Source organism: Hypanus sabinus, chromosome 3 (assembly GCF_030144855.1).
Source record: "Hypanus sabinus isolate sHypSab1 chromosome 3, sHypSab1.hap1, whole genome shotgun sequence".
Classification (NCBI taxonomy): Eukaryota; Metazoa; Chordata; class Chondrichthyes; order Myliobatiformes; family Dasyatidae; genus Hypanus; species Hypanus sabinus.
In genome coordinates, this window is record NC_082708.1 from 67,213,108 (window position 1) to 67,230,427 (window position 17,320).

Below are 17,320 nucleotides of genomic sequence, written 5' to 3' on the forward strand. Positions count from 1 at the left end.
ATGTTCAATGTTGCTTGTATAAATATTATCTTGACAATTTAAAAAAATCCACGAGCCAAGGTTAAGGGATACTGCAACTTAAACAATCTGCTCCTAATACAAGATGATATGTTTCATATAATGTATATACATGTCCTTTCCAGCTGTTTACAAGTTGATCATAGACATATTCCTTTTCCATGGATCACCCAACTTCTTTCATACAAAAATGGAAGTCCTTTTGGACCCGGATACTTTGATCCTCATCTTACAAATTTACATTCATTTTTGGTCTCAATCTTTTGAGAAGATTTTCAGTTTCACATCAGGGAGATGGGAAGTAACAATCTTTGTAGCAGATTGCTGAAGTCTGTAAGTCAACTTTAACTGCAACTGTGTTTTCTTGAGTAACTCTTATTGTGAGCAATGCACATGTCAATGATTATCATCTAACCAAGTCATTCTCTTCCCAGCCCTCTTTCTAAATACAAGTAAAAATCCATGTGATAGGAACCCACAAGGTTTAAGGCCACTAGCAGACAGTTTTCTACCAAAATGCTGTTCTCAAACTGCTTGTGGAATTCAATTGATTCCAACATTCATTGTAATCCCACCTTCAACCAATGGAGAATCTTTGCCAATATTTGTTGACATGAGTAAAACAAATTATGTTTAGGTTAAAATCAATGAAGGTTTGCAGATTTCTGTTTAGTTTCAGCTCATCTTTAGATCGTCAGTCATTATACATTCACAGAGAAGAGGAACTTTGAGTATAATCACGCAGAACAAGAGTGTTGTACCTGGGGGACGATGGAATGCAAAGTGCAGATTCTGACACAGGAGAAGTGGGTGACCCACTCCCTGAATCGACAGAGTCTCTGAAGGGTGAGGGAGGAGTTAGGGCTACCAGCTCCTCGAAGTCTGTCTTAACCACAGAAGTCTCAGAAGTGCCATCTTTGACGCTTGTGTTTGAAGCGCCAGCTGCAGGCTGCGATCGGCCATTTACCTCTATAGCTGGAAGAGGTTGGATATCCGCAAAGGTTGTGATGGGCGCAGGCAGCTGTATCTCCTTTGGAAGCAGATATGATGGGCAGATGGGGGATGCTCCTATGACACCTGAAGGAGCTGTTGAAAGCATCATGGAATTTAGCTCACTGATGTTGGCGGTGAAGCGGTTTACCACACTGCTGATCTGCTCCATCAGAGAACCTTGGGATGAGCTGCTCCTCTGCACGTGCTCAGACGGGAATGCGGGCATGTCATTCTCTGCCCGGCTGACAGATCCGGCCCTGTGGCTGACAGATCCGGCCCTGTGGCTTACGATGCTGATGGGCGAAGGTGTCTGCGGTACATATTGGACAGGATAATGTTCCTCTGCCTCAGAAACATCATACAGACCTTTAATATTTGAGTCTGGATAACTGTGGCAGCTTTGCCGACTTTCAGAGCTCTTGGAGTAAGGTTTGATGAGTGCTGACTGTTTTGAGGTACTGTCCTTTTTCTTTATATGAACAGACAACCTCTTCCACAAATGATGACCTCGGGAAGTGCGCTCATTCTGAGCCCAGGTTACAGATTTTCCATTGGAGCTGGAAAAAGACAAAAAGGAGTATTAGTGATATAACAAATAAACTTTGGTATATTTTTCAACCTTTCTTCCTTTCACTTCAATATGCATCTGCATCTTTAATTCAGCCAAAGTACACAATATTTTCAGTTTAGAAACGGGCATGAGCGTTCATAATCAACATCAGACTCTTAAATACTTCTTCATCTAACTTTGTCACATCAATGTTCCCATATGTTTAATCCCATATGCGTATCTAGCTTCCTCTTAAGTGCTTCCCTGCCATTCAGCTCAACTAACCATAATAACAATGTGTTTCACACTCTCCTAAATTTCTCCTAAATTTCCTTCTGTGTTTACTAAGTGACTATAGGACACATATATTTCTTTGTACTTGTCCCCATTTATTGGAAACTGCATGCCTCAGGGCACAATTCACTTTGTTTCTGTGGAATTATTTGGTCTTTTAGTCCATCTGCAATTTGCTTCATCCAGCGCCTCACTGAACAAGAGGTTTCCAGTTTATTTGCTGATTTTATTTTACTGAGAAAAGATGGAGCAGCCGTAGAAGTATCACAGTTTCCCTTTGTAGTCCCACACAATCTAATTGAAGTGGTTTTTAACTGGAATTTCAGTAGGGTATTTATCTAAAGTCCTGCAATCACTTCTAAAGGAGTATCAGTTGAATTCTCTGAGAAATGATAAAACTTGGAACTCCTACCTTTCTCCACCTATAAATTTTCTTGGTGAATTAATTCAGTGTTAATGTAAGCATTTTATTAAAATGGTAAATTATTGCATAATACATATATCAATGTAACAAGGAAGAGACAAATTCCTTAAAAAGCATTTTAAAGAAACATTGGTCTGAGGAGTCATCATGAACTTGCTTTGAAAACTGTATCCTAGAAATTGAGGCATAGGTGAATGTAGATGCTGGAAATCTGGAGCAACAGATTAAGGAGCTGGAGGAGCTCAAAAGTCAAGTAGTATTTACTGTGATGTTTTGGGTCATGACCCTTCATCTTGACCTGACCTTCTGAATTTATGAGTTAATTTAGAAAATGTGTCGTGCTCTGTCTAATTTTTGTGATCAAATGGAAGGCAGAAATCACATTACATATCTCCTTTTGACTACACAAAGCGGAGTTGTTTACACATTAGGCTACTTACAGACATAATTAGGATGGTGACGGAAAATAGTTTTAAGATAGAGGGAGAGTGGTAAGAGAGAGCCCAGTTTGGAACTGATAGTTGTAAGATTTGGGGAAAGATTACAGTTAGGTAGGGAAGGGAGAGGTGTAGAGAATGGAAGCAGGGACACGTGGATGATAGGTGGAGGTAGGCAAAATAATTCAGAAAAAACCTGTCTCCATCAATCACCTACTGGCTCCTGTTTCACCACTCTTCCCTCCTCTTTATACTGGCTACCTTCCCTCTCCACTCTCAGTACTGCTACAGGGTTTTGAGCTGAAATGTCAACATTTTCTTTCCCAAACTGCCCCTCTCCCCCTCCCCATAGATGTTGCTCAGTCTACCAAGTTCCCCCAACTTACAAACTCTTCTCAGGCTTCCAGCCAGGTACAGGTATTGACTATAACCTGGACTAGACACGCCCAGGCATCATCCCGGAAGAAGATGGTAGAGTTTGTCATCAACATGTCAGTCATAACCGATAGCTGTCCCTGGCTGGAAGCCCAAAAAGATTTTATTTCTCATATATGCTGAGAAAGCAGTAGAAGCTTTTCCTTCAACTTGTTGGTTGCTCCAGACTCCAGAGCCTGTAGTCTCTTGTGTCAGAAGTTTGACATCAGTATTGCAAGATTGGTTTGCTAAGAGACAAATTCTGCTGCTCTGTTAACATTTCATTATCATTTGATACCATTGGCGGATGCACTCACAGAGAGACTACTAAGAGATCCCCATGAGTACAACAGATCCTCCCTCAGCTGAGTACTATCCCATGTCATACACTGCATACAGAAGGCACTCAGGATGGGATAGTTTTACGATTTCTAATGGTACAATCTAGATGAACTCCGCACTGTCACATCTGATGAAGCTGGTCCAATCCAGGAATCCATAACCTACTTGGCATCTCGGTCTCCAAATTATCTGTTATAGATGCACTTGTGATATCAGTTAGGGATGATTGTGAATAAGAAAACTCTAAAGGGACAGGAGGTTCCATGTTGATCCTAAAAAAGGCAGAGTTCAAAAGGCAGTTTTGAAGTCTTTAATCAGAAGTATCAAGAGAATGATCTATCAGCTTTCATCTAAATCAATTCACTTCACATCATATCAAGAAATGCTCAAATGACGGGATGCATCGAAGAATATAGATCTTACCAACATCCCAACAGCTTCAAATCTGCCATCTGCCAAACCATTGAATAATTACCTAGTTATGACCTATCCTTAAAGAGCAGGACAAATCCAACCCACCAATTTCTACTTTGTGGACTGATTCACAATCAACGGTCATCTTGTCATTAGCAGTGCTATTAAATGCATTAGTAATCCGTTCACAAAGGCTTACCTTGGGTTTCATCAGAGTTTCATCGGGACTACGTGACTGGCAGCTACATTTCAAATATATTCTAACTACAGTCCAAACACCAACACAAATGCTGAAATTCAGAGGCAACTTTACAATTTCAAAGTAGCATTAGACTAAGTTCGGTGGCATGAACCTCTAGTAACGGAACCGGTGAAACCAACAGGGATCACAAAATAATTATACCGGACTCAGAAGAAGATGGTTGTAGTTTCTGGGGACAATTAATCTCAGATAAAATATTCTGCTATGTGAATTCTTCAAAGAAGTGCTAAAGTCCAACTGCACTTTTTAAAGGTAACATGCCCCATTGCTCCACCGCCCCACTGCAAGGAATTGTCACTTTTGTTGTGGTCATGTACGCATCCCCAGAGATGTGTTCTCAGCAGTGATCTTGCACTGAGAAAGCTTTCACCCAAAGCGCCCTAAGTGTAACTAAAATGGATTAATTTCAAAATAAATATTATATAACGTTTTAAACAATGAATTATAACATAAAAACACCAAACAATTACAAATATGATCACGGGGATTGCCATAGAATCCTGAGGAACAGGATCCAAGAAGAAAATCCCCAGCTTAAAGCTGGGAAATCTGGGCAACGATGGCCTCTGAACCTGCCAGTCACTGCTGGAGTTGCACGTTTGGCGGCATAGGTGCATAATTCCCAGAACAGCCAGACTCTGAGATTTGTTCAAGATAACAATTGTAGATATTCTGAATGTATGCATGAATTGTTGTTGCCATTCTTGTCAGGCCGGTCATGCATGAAGTTCAAGAATGACACCCAGGATGAACACTTTTTGAATTGATTTAGTAGCTGTTTAAGTTGAAGAATGGACTTCATTCGAGCAATCCTGCAGAACATTGGAACCAAAGATTTGAAACAGCAAAGTATGTTGTTAATGATCTGAAGATTTGAGAGAATAGAGGATAGGTTTCATCAGAGTTATACATCATATTGCTGTGAACTGGATCAACTATTTGTATATTTGAATTATCTGCAACATCATTGTGGTTTTCAAATTCTCCTTAATATATGGTATTTTATAGAATACAGTACATTACGAATAGGAATGCCTTTGTTTTAAAATAGTAAGCTCAGGGGAAGAATATAGTGCATCCCCTTTTAATCATTGTAACAATTGACTTCCAAAGGTCCAATGGAGTCTAAAGTGATTTGCCTTTGTCTTGTCCCAAATGAATGGACTCAAGCTGACAGCAAAAGATAAATGCACAATTACGTGTAACATCACTGAAGTGCTACACTAGTACAGTAGGGGGTACTGTTACATTACAATGTTGAATGTTAAGAACAAAAAAGGCCAAGAAGCCAAATTTAAGGAAGACTATGCTGGTCAGCATCATTCACAAAATCTGATCATGGCAAGGATGATTATTAATTGCTGCTTTATCAAGATGACAGTGTGAAACAGATACTGTATATAGGAAAAATGAGAACATAAGAATACTTCACGAAGTAATGAAGAATTAAGAGAGCCTAACAAGCAACTATATTTGTTTCACTGCTATAAAATTAACTAAACATAATTCACTGTTATTAGACATCATGACATCAGCTGATCAGTCGATGGTATTTGATTTATGAATTACATATTATTTTGTAAGAAAAAAATGGATGGTTATTGCTACATAAACTATTCTCCCACAAAATTTGAGAGAAATGTATTTTGTGCATATGAATCTGCATTTGCAGCAAATTGTGAGGACTAAAATTAGTTCAACAAATATGCGCTCATTCATGGCTTTATGTGGATCTTTCCCTCTGTTTCCCAATGTATGCAGTTTAAATTATTCTGCAGTCAAACACAAACTAAGCATTTGAATTCAGTTATACATTTTTTCCTTAATGTTTCTACATTCTCTTCTGTGCTACAGACCTGAAGTCAGCAGATGTTACAGTCTTATTGCTCTGGGCAGCCGAGGGGATTGTGTGCCCTGGTGTCAGACACATTGAATTAGCTATTCTTGCTCAGCTGTTACCCTGATTATTGTGAATGTGCAGTAACATGAACTGAAGTTCCTATAGTCATATATTTACTTCTTGAGATTCTGAAATAACAGTATTCAGTTTGACTGCTACTGTCACTACTCTTACAAGTTCCACACTGTAGTGTCTGGAGTGCTCCAGGCTTTACCTTGAGAGTGATTAAAAGCTAGGCACAATGCCAGAGCAGTCAGATTCAGTCTGGTCTCTGATGAGAAAACTCCGTTTCAATATTTAACCACTGACTGTGCGTTCAGCAAATTTGTCCTCACACTATTTTTATTCATACTGTAATTTAAATTATTGAGCTGCAACTTTATAGCAGCCTTTATCAGAATTCACATTTGTATCTGCATTCTTGCTATTTCCCTGTGGAATACGGCATCACATTTGTATCCAGGGAGGCTAATTTTGATGTTGAACAACATTGTGATGTAGGCAATTGTAATACACAATCAAAATCACAGGCCAAATAATTTATCAGGGGAGTTGTTCTGAAACAAAAGCTGACTTTGACATCAGTACAACACTAATCACATTTAAGTGGCTGTTCATATGAAATATAAGATATTGGGCATTGAACCATTAAAAAAATAGGCAAAATTTATTAATAGACTTTTCATTGCTAAAATTGAAAGCAATGAAAAACATTATCAATAACCTGATGGACAAATAATGATCCATTCTTGGAGGTCGAGGTGGCAAAGATCATGTTATCCAACAGAGGCTTTAGACTGAAGTTAAGTAGTTTAAATTATGCTGATTATTGATTTGCTTCTAATTCAATTGTGTTTAAAAGAATGACATTTGTACTACAAATTGCCACACCCATACTGTACACCATTGAAGAAGAAATTATAGCCGTTGCAGTGGAAATTATTCTACAAGTTCCAAACAGGTCTATTTGCACAATTATGTTGAGTAAGTGAGTCATATCAGTTAGGGAGAGCTCTGTCCTGTCTTGGCTGAGGAAAGTGAACTCTAATTGTCCTGGGTTTGATGCGGCAACTGAAATTTTTCTTGACGTTCCCTTCTTGCGGTAATTGGGTTTAACAAAACTCCGAATAATTTAACTTTCAACTAAGTGATGCCAATGATTCTTTGAGTCTGCCCATATTTTTTTTTATCCAGTTGAGATTGTGTTGCAGCTTCGATGTAATTCCTAATGGACAGCTGGTGGGTGACAGAAAATTGGAGAAGAGGAAATTGGAGGAGATCTAAGGACATTAGTTGATCTCTGAGAGGGCTGGTGATTAAAAAGAATGATTATCTTTAAACAATGGTCCCTTATGGGATCACATGGTTGAGCCTCCAGAACTTTGCTATTGTGTACAACCTTCATGTTTTGGATAATCCATGCTTAAATCTTAAAAAATAAGTGTCCTTCAGCAGCAATGGGATACTGATTTGTGCAACTATTATTTTACTGCTTGTTCTGATGGATTTGCTCACTTTCTAGTTTGAGATCCATTTGAAGATCACATCATGCAGCATATAGGGGTCGGGTAGTAGTCAGAAGTTGTTTTACATATTTTACATGTAGCATTATCCATTCTGATCTGCCGTGATCTCCAGTCTTTGCATGCAGGTGTTATAATGGGAGTCATAGTGCAAAACAGAAAATGTATGTGTTTTGGGATATGCAGGGCTCAATTAACACTGAGCAACAAAGATTTTGCTTCTTTAATGCTTTAGGATGTAGCTTGTGGATTTTGGGCTGCTGATCATGAAAATCACCATGAAATTTCCCTATCATTCACCTTTTAAAAAGATCCCCTATATTTGCTATTTTAATTCATAATTCAAGTCAATTAAAATGTCACTCACAGTATGAGATGAAATTGTTCTATCCTGTTCAGGCTAGTCTGGGCATGCAGGCGGGGCGGATGCTGAATGGCAGGACAGGTTTTAGGAAAACAGAACATGGAGTCAAGGAGGAGGCAGATGAAGATCCCATGAGGCACGAGCCAGGAATGGAAAACAATGCTGATACTGATAGACAGTTTGAACCTTTATGTTGAGTGAGCCTTATCTGATAACTCAATCAGAGTTAAATGACCTGGTCAGAGACTTGAGTATGTCAAAGTAAAAGAAGAATCATAGGGTTAAAGGGAGCAAGGATAGAATTTGCCGTCAACAGGCCCAAAAATTTCTGTGAAAGATTTTGATATTTGAGACAGATGTTTCTGAGAATAACTGATGCCAGGGTGAAGGAAGGCAGTTTTCTTGGTCCACAAATCAAACAGGTCATCAATGACAGGCAATTCAGAGAACTTCTGGTGGAATCAGAGGAAATTCCATGGAAGGCATTTAAGGATGTTATTGAAAATTTTCTTGGCAACTACAGAGCACATGCAGCTGGTTGACAACAGGCTTCAAGCATACAAAACCATGAAGAATAACAGATCACTAAAAATTCATTTTGTGCATTTCCATTTAGACTTCTTTCCTGCAAATCTTGGCGCTATCACTGATGAGCATGGTGAAAGGTTTCATCAGGACATTGCACTCATGGAGAAATGTTATCAGGGCTACGGGAATCAGTCAATGCTGGCTGATTATTGTTGGATATTTAAGCGAGAAGCCTCAGACACGGAGTACAGATGAAAATCATCAACAAAACATGTTTAGCTTTGTTGAACTATTGCAAAGCACCAGTAATTAAACACACTATATTCAAAAAAATTAATTTCTTGTTTCTCCAAATTCCTACGTAATACAAGTTGTCTGAAATAATATTTGTGTTCAGCTTCAAGGGGTCTATTATGAACAGAAAAAAAAATCCTGAGTAAAGTGTGTTGTCCTGTATAATTGATTTAAGAACTGTCCCATGGAACTTGGTGATTCAGCCCTTGAAAGTCTCAGTTGAATTGACCTGGCACAGGAAGCATATCCCAGCATGGCTAATATTTACAAGGACTTCCTTCCTTCAAGAAATGGAAAGAGATAATCAGAGTCAAAATGTACACAATTAATGCTTGCTTTGAGTGATCTGCAGCTATCAGTAATATTTATTTTCAGACCTCTTTAGTTTGTTTTGTTCCTAGTACAGGAAAACATAGATGGAACATAACTGTGGCCATAGGCTACAGTACGTGACAGAACCACCAACAACTGTCGGATTACAGAATTCACATTTTCTGAGAAACAGTTCAGAGATGGGTAAGGACTATATTAGAAATAATTTCTTAAGGGTTAATTTATGTTGTATTGTTTCCTTTATGTTAAAAGTACAGAAATTTTGGATACTTCAAAACAGTGAACCAGATTACACTTGATCATCTTGTCTGCCACACTTGACTGGAGCTGTCCTTACCAGCTCAGTACCACAGATCCAAGGCCTCCACCTTATGACCTTGGTATAGGACAGAGCTGGCTGAGTGGAAGTCAGGTCTCAGTTGCCAGTACCCGAGATCCACCCCAAGTTCTGTTCCAGATCTGTTGACCACTCCTACTGTCAAAGTTCAATGTTCAAAGTGCATTTATTATGTGTGTACTATATACAGCCCTAAGCATTGTCTTCTTTTAGGCAGCCACAAAATAAAGAAACACATTTAAATCTGGCTTGTATAACTGAACTAGCAGGCTTAACAAGACAAATAACAAACAATTAAACAGCCTGCAGGAATGTTTGCTTGAAGAAAACCTCTCTTCATTGGCAATCATAGAATGATAGAAATATTTATATTAATTCTAATATCGATTGGCACCTTCACAGTGCAAGAGATTTAGAAGGGGCAGAATTTTTTTTTAGGTGTGTTCAGGAAGGATTCCTGACACAATATGTGGACAGGCAATGAACCTGTTCAGGTAACAAATCTCTTGGTGGCTGTGCTTTCTGGAGATAGTGACCACAACTCCCTGACTTTGCGCATAGCCTTGGACAAAGGTGACAGCAGGCAGAATGTGGAAGTACTTAATTTGGGGAAGGTGAATTTTGAAACTATTAGACAGGAACTTGGGAGAATAAAGTAGGAACAGACATTCTCAGGGAAATATACGTCGGAAATGTGGAGGTTATTTAGGATTGCATAGGATTCTGGATATGTTTGTCTCATTGAGGTAGAGAAATGATGCTAAGGTGAAGGAACCTTAACAAGAAAGATGGTGCATTTAGTCAAGTGGAAGAAGGAAGCATACTTAAGCAAACATCAAGAAGGGCTTTTGAGAGTTTTAAAGTAGCCAGGATAGAACTAGAGAAGGGACTTAGGAGAGCTAGAGGACATGAGAAGGCCTTGGTGAGTAGGTTTAAAGAAATCCCCAAGGTGTTCTATACATATGTGAAAAAACAGAAGGATGACAAGATGGAGGGTAAGAGTGCTCAGGTGTAGAAGAGGAAATATGCCTGGAGTTGGAGGAGATATGGGAGGTCCTTAATAAAGCTTTGCTTCAGTGTTCAGCAGCCACTTTGACAACGATGAGTTTGGCATAGAGCAGACTAATGTGCTGGAATTTCAGGTTAAGAAAGAGGCTGTATTAGAAGTTTTGAAAAACATTTGGATAGATAAGTCTCTGAGGTCACATGGGATGTACCCCAGTTTTACTGTGGGTGATAGCAAAGAGATTGCTGTGCCATTGGCCATGATCTCTGCATGCTCACAGGAATAGTACAGAAGATTGGAGGATTGCAAATGTTATTCCTTTGTTCAAGAAAAGGATTTGAGATAATGCTGGGAATTATAGTCCAGAGAGTCCTACATCAGTGGTGGACAAACTATTGGATAGGATTTGCATACACTTGGAGACTCATAGTCAGATTATGGAGAGTCAGTATGACTTTGTGAAGGGCAGGTCATGCCTCATGAGTTTGATTGATTTTTTTGAGGAAGTGTCAAAACAAATTGATGAGTGTGGTAGATATGGATTTTAATAAGGATTCAACAAGGTTCCCTGTGGTAGGCTAAGTCAGAAGGGATGGGACTCAGGGAAACTTGGCTGCATAAATTTGGAATTGGCTTCCCCACACAGGGCAGAGGACAGTAGTAGATGGATTGTACTCTGCCTGCAGGTCATTCTGCAGGGATCATTTCTGACAACCTTGTTCTTTGTGATTTCTGTAAATGACTTAGATGAGGAAGTGGAAGGATGAGTAAGTAAGTTTGCAAGAGGCATGAAGGTTGGTGGTGTTGTGTGTTGTGTAGATGGTTGTTGTATTTTACAGCAGGATATTGATAGGATGCACAGTTGGGCTGAGAAGTGGCAGATGGAGTTCAGGCTGTAAAAGCTTGCAGTGATACACTTTGGAAGGTTATACTTGAAGGCAGATTACATGGTTAATGGCAGGATTCTTAGCAGTGTGGAGGAACAGAGGGATCGCAGGGTCCAAAGCTACCATGCAAGTTGATAGGTGATTAAGAAGTCCTCTGGTGTGCTGGCCTTCATTAGTCAGGGGATTGATTTCAAGAGCTGTGAGGTAATGTTGTAACTTTATAAAACTTTGGCTAGAGCGTACTTGGAGTTTTGTGTTCGGTTCTGGTGACCTCATTATTGGAAGGCTGTAGAAACTTTGAAGAGGTTGCAGACGGGATTTACCATGATGCTGTCAGTTATGGAGACATGTCTCATGAGGGAAGGTTGAGTGAGCTAGGGCTTTTTCCTTTGAAGTAAAGGAGTATGGGAGTCATCTTGATAAAGGTGTATAAAATGATAAGGGCATAGATAGAGTGGACAGCCAGAGTGACAATGGTTAATATGAGAGGATCTATTTTTAGGGTGATTGCAGGCAATTTCAGAAGTGCTGTAGGAGGAATTTCAGAGGTACTGTAAGTATATTACAGAGAGTGTTAAGTGCATGGAACACAGTGTGGGCTGGTGGTAGAGGCAGATATGTTAGGGGTATTTAAAAGACTCTCAGATAGACACATGGGCTACATGGGATGGAAGGGTTAGATCAATCTTGGAGTATGTTAAAAGCTTCCACAACATCATGGTCGACGGGCCAGTAGTGTGCTGTACTCTTCTACCGTATGTTCTAATTCCATAGAGATTAGGTATCTAGGTCAGCAGAAATGGCATGCAAAATAGAACAATGCCAATGGAGATATAAGATACTATTCTCTTCATGTATGATGTTTATGGAATAGCTACAGTGTTGAGAAGTGATCAAAGGAGCCACAAACTTATCAACAGAACAATGCATCACAGTAAGAATGCAGACAGAGGTTGAGTAACAGAGGACATGTGGCCTGTGAAAGCATGGCTGCTGAGTACAGTTACTTTGGAGGAAAGTGGTTAATATTCAGGTAAATCTAAGGGATGTTGTATTATGACAATACAGTAACCAGAGGCAGGTCCTCATGGTACATAAAGGTAAGAGAGGATGATAATTCACCTTCTTGCTTTGGGCAGTTTGAAAGATGATCATGAAAATCCCGTCCAAATGTTTGCTTGTCTCTGAAATTACTACTGCTGGAGTGTTCAGGCAGGAGTGCACATTGTATGAATAATTTCATTATTTTCACGTTTTTTCATTATACCATTTCTACCACTGAGTCAATGCCAGTTGTCAGAGCACACACAATATCCCCTGCTTATTTGCCAACAATTCTCATTTTCCTGATGTCAACTTCCCTAGATTTTTTGCTACACAAGGGTTCATTTTCAGATTATTTATTGTACGTGCATTGAAACATTCAGTGAAATACATCATTTGTACTGGGGCAGACTGCAGGTACATAGCGGTTAGCACAATGCTTTACAGTACAGGTGACCTGGGTTCAATTCTCGCCGCTGTGTTTCTCACAGAGTTTGTACATTCTCACCGTGACCACATGGGTTTTCTCCGAGCGTTCCGGCTTCCTGCACAGTCCAAAAGCATACCAGTTGGTAGGTTAATTGGCCATTGTAAATTCCCTGTGATTAGGATAGGATTACATTGGGGGATAGCTGGGCAGTGCAGCTTGAAAGGCAAGAAGGGTCTATTCTGCGAGATGTGCCTCAACTAATCTGTTCTTTTTTTGTGCAGGAGGAGGGGTTTGGTCATTGATGTGCCTGACTTGCTCGGTTTTTGTGTGGGAGGAGGGACTTGGGGCTCGATGTGCCTGATCTGTTCAGCTCTGTTTTTCTGCGGGAGGAGAGACTTGCGGGTTGATGTGCCTGTTCACCTTTTGTTCTTTGTTTTGTAGGGAGGTGGAATTTGGAGGCTGATGATTGTGCTGATTTTCTTTCTCTCTTAGTTTCATGGCTATCCAGAGAATTGAAGAACTTCTGAATCGTATACTTTGACAATAAAATGAAGCATCACCACACATTATGGCACCTGCATAGCACACCTAAGGTGCTCAGCAGAACAACAGGAGTAAATCACAGTAGCCAATTAAAACCTATCTTTGGGATGTGGAAGGGAGGCAGAGCACACCCATGTAGTCATCAGGGGACTGTGCAAACTGCACCAAGGTCAGGATCAAACTAGAGCTGTGCTGTTACAGTACCGACTGCTGAACCCTGGTGCCTCTCGTGTTGCACTTCACACTCCATGGAATCAGCCCAGAAGTTAGCATGGACCTTGGCCAGAAGCACCCAGACCGATTTAGTGATTGGTACAATTTCTCTGATCAGAATCTAATCCAGATAAAATCTAAATCTGAGTATAAAGTTTGTAAAAACATTGAAGGTTTCTGAGAATAGAGATGAAGTGCACACTTTTTCCAAATATTGAAACATAATAGTGATTGTACTATAAATGTGACACCATCAGCCAAGCTTCAGGTCAGAATCTCACTTAAGTTATTTCAGCACTTTAGCAAGAATGCCTTGATTTTAGGATCTTCTTGTTGATTCATATTTGATCTATATATTTATCTCTTTAGCTTTGAACCTTTTCACTGGAAAAAATATTGACTGGATTTGAAAATGACATAATATGAATGATGTACCGAACCTTTATTTAGAAAGGCCGGGCTGAAGCATTGACAGCTCAGGAGTCTGAGTGCTAACGGGAAACAAAGGCTGCAAGGCTACTAAGACAGTGGGTTGCTTTTGAAGTAAATACCTTAAGATTGACATTAATTGAATTTAAGCAGTTTGGAAATAAATTTGTGTTAAAATCATGAGTCATGCTTTTATTTGTGCAGGATATGTAACAGCCTGGAGAGGTGAGAAAGAAGCAAATATTGACTGCTGAGAAATTCCCTGGATACATTTAAATTAATTAAATGTAGATGAAACCTATGATTTAGTCAGTCAATTCCTTGAAAGTTGCATTTAATTTTATCTGAAAGATACATTCAGTTATTAATGGCAGGTGCCTGGGGTCTCATCTTAAGAGCCTGTAATGCTTGAATTTATTAGCAGCTGATTAAATCTGTTGAATAAAGAAATTACAGTTATACATTGATGCATGTTGCAAAGAGCTAGTGCTTGAAAGTGCAGTTCCAATAGCTGCCTAGACTCAGAACAGATTCTCATTTCATAATAGCTGCGATGGCCAATGTACACAGTTGCTTAATAAAGTTGGATTGGATAATTTGTGTTGCATTGCGAATATCAAATCTGCAACATGCAAGTACCTTCTTTGAGTTTGCACCCATTTTTCTGTCAGCATTAAAGGTGTGAGCCCATGGCATACTGTCTGCACATTTTCCATTGATTCAGAAAGGGGAAGTTCAAGATCATGCCAGGCTACAACATAATGATATTTATTCCAGGAGGTCCTGTGTTCCTAGAAATGGGCCACTGGTCCATAACAGAGTTTTCATATGCCATAACGTGTGTGTGTGTGTGTGTGTGTGTGTGTGTGTGTGTCTGTGTGGTGTGCGCGCATGTGTTTAGAAACATGAATAAAGATAAGTTACATTTATTTATTTTTCACATAAATTCCATAAGCCCAAATTTCTAGGTAATGATTTGTGAATTCTGTAAAGGTTGGGGGGGGGGGCGGGATGTTCTGTAACCTGAACATCTGTGAACACCTGTAACGCAGGAGTTGCTGTATTTATGCTAGGGCACAGGGATTCCTGACTTGGTTAATGGTATTGGTCCATGGCATAAATATAGTTGGAAATCCTTGTGGGGTAGATTGACTAGTTGATAAGTGATGGTGCCACTGAATAAATAGATACAGTAGATGGATGTCAGACCATGAATACTGCCTTAATTAATACTCTACAATACAGTTACAGAGGATCAAAACAGAATTTTGCAGATACAGTTTTTTGCTTTACATTAGCTCTTAGTAATGTGTTGAAATTCTGTGGTGGTGGGTTCCACAACACAGTTCCCTCAGGTATTTACGAGCTCTTTTATTTTGGTATGGATCTCCAAGGAATAAGCATTGAGAGGAAAATAGTGGTAAACCATCTCTTAACCCTTTCTGTTAAGTAGACTAAGAATCTTATGTGTGATATTTGAATTATATCAGCTCTGGGGCAGAACAGAATGCATTGTTTAATGTTGAAAGCATTATCAGATTACAAGTGTGAGCTTATATTTTGGGGTGATATTTATGACTGCTTTACACCACTAGTTATGTTTAATTCCATTTTATAAATATCAACATGATTCTGGTAATCAATACATATGAAATGAGGTATCCTTTCACTTTAATTGCTGACCTTGCAGCATAAAAAACAAAGGTAAGCAGCCAAAAAGAAGTAATTTGGCTTTAAATTCAATCTAGCTCTCATTAAGTGCCAATCTATATCATACATATTCCCACAAATTTGCAAATTAACACCAATTTAATAAAACCATTTTGATTTGTCATGGGGATACTGTGGATACACAAATATTGATCATCTCAAGGAAAACAACTTAAAACCTTTGCATTTGATTTCTCTTGATGTGTTTAGCAAAGGAATCCAGTCAATCTATCTGAGCGACATTATTGTAAGTATTTTATTGTGCATTTTTATATGAACATGACTTTGACTCATGCTGCTGGCAGAAAAGTTATTAACAATAATTATGGATTTTACTCTGCAGTAACAAAAATGGGACAGTTGAAAGTACAGTGACGTAAGGAAACTGTAGACACTAAAACATATATGATGAAGAGAAGTCACCAAGTCAACCAAGAAAAAACTGAGAGACAACCGCTCCTCAGAGCAGTTGGCAGGGACAGCTCCCTGAACATTGACATGTTCCTCCAAGAGTGCAGACTCAACCTTTGCAATGAGGCCCCAAAGGTAATGTTAACTGGCTTCTAAAGTATGAAATGGTTGTGGTGAAGAGAGCAAGAGGATCTAAAACCAATAATGACTAGGAGTAGAGTTGCTCTTCTGGCACCAGAGAGAAAAATAAATAATGCTCCTTTCCAAACCAATGCCCATTTAAACTCTCTCCTTATAGACCTAGTTGAGATTCAGTGACCTTTCCTTTGGTACAAACTACCTACATGTGGATCATAGCTAGAAACTTTCTAAATGTACTTCCATTGAGACTCATACAGTTTCACACATTGCCAGAGACTTCAAACTACAGAGACTACAAACAGAGACTACAGTTCCCCATTGGCTATATGAGTAAGCCTCTCACAGCCAACATACACATGAGGTTGGGAGTTAATGGTACCCAGTTTTCATCAATTCAATACCAGGGTGGTTCAGCACTCTACTCAGCCATTTTCAACAGTAAAATTCCAACTTCTCCTTTTTAATTTGATGTATTGCATTTTTTGTGTCACTACTTTAATGATTTATTTTCCAAGTGGAAGTTCAAGCCAGCATCAAGTGGGTGGTGTCACCAAAGATCTATAACTGAAGGATGTAGGTTTCTGCTTTTTAGTTAGTTTAGGGTTATGTTCCTGAGAAACTGACTGGAAATTGACAGCCAAAGGTAGGAATTGTTATGGGACAGCATGGTAGTGTAGTGGTAAGCCTAACACTATTACAATGCCAGCTGTAAGATCAGGGTTTGATCCCAGCCGCTGTCTGTAAGGAGTTTGTACGTTCTTCCTGTGACTTAATGGGTTTCCTTCAGGTGCTCCAGTTTCCTCCCACATTGCAAAAATGTATGGTTAGGGTTGATGAGTGTGGGCATGCTGTGCTGGTGCTGGAAGTGTGGAGATACTTGTGAGCTGTCTAATACATTTCCTCACTGACTTCAGTTGATGCAAATGATACATTTTACAAGTTGCAAATAAAGCTAATCTTTATCTTTATGGTTAGCAACATGCATTGCAGGCCTCAGGACCAAATCACTTTGCAAGAAGATCTATATAAAACAATAGCAAATCAAAAATGTAATTAATCACCTTTGTGTTAGTATGATA

General features: G+C 39.3%; 1 protein-coding gene across 1 annotated transcript in view; it reads right to left on the minus strand.

Annotated features, from left to right (window-relative positions):
- Positions 1-727: 727 nt before the first annotated feature.
- The window catches only part of grm5b (glutamate receptor, metabotropic 5b), a 464,503-nt gene continuing 447,910 nt past the window's right edge, over positions 728-17,320 (minus strand). Inside the window, exon 8 of the mRNA XM_059964595.1 lies at positions 728-1,568. Coding sequence (XP_059820578.1) covers positions 728-1,568 — 841 coding nt within the window. The remainder of the gene's footprint in view (positions 1,569-17,320) is intronic.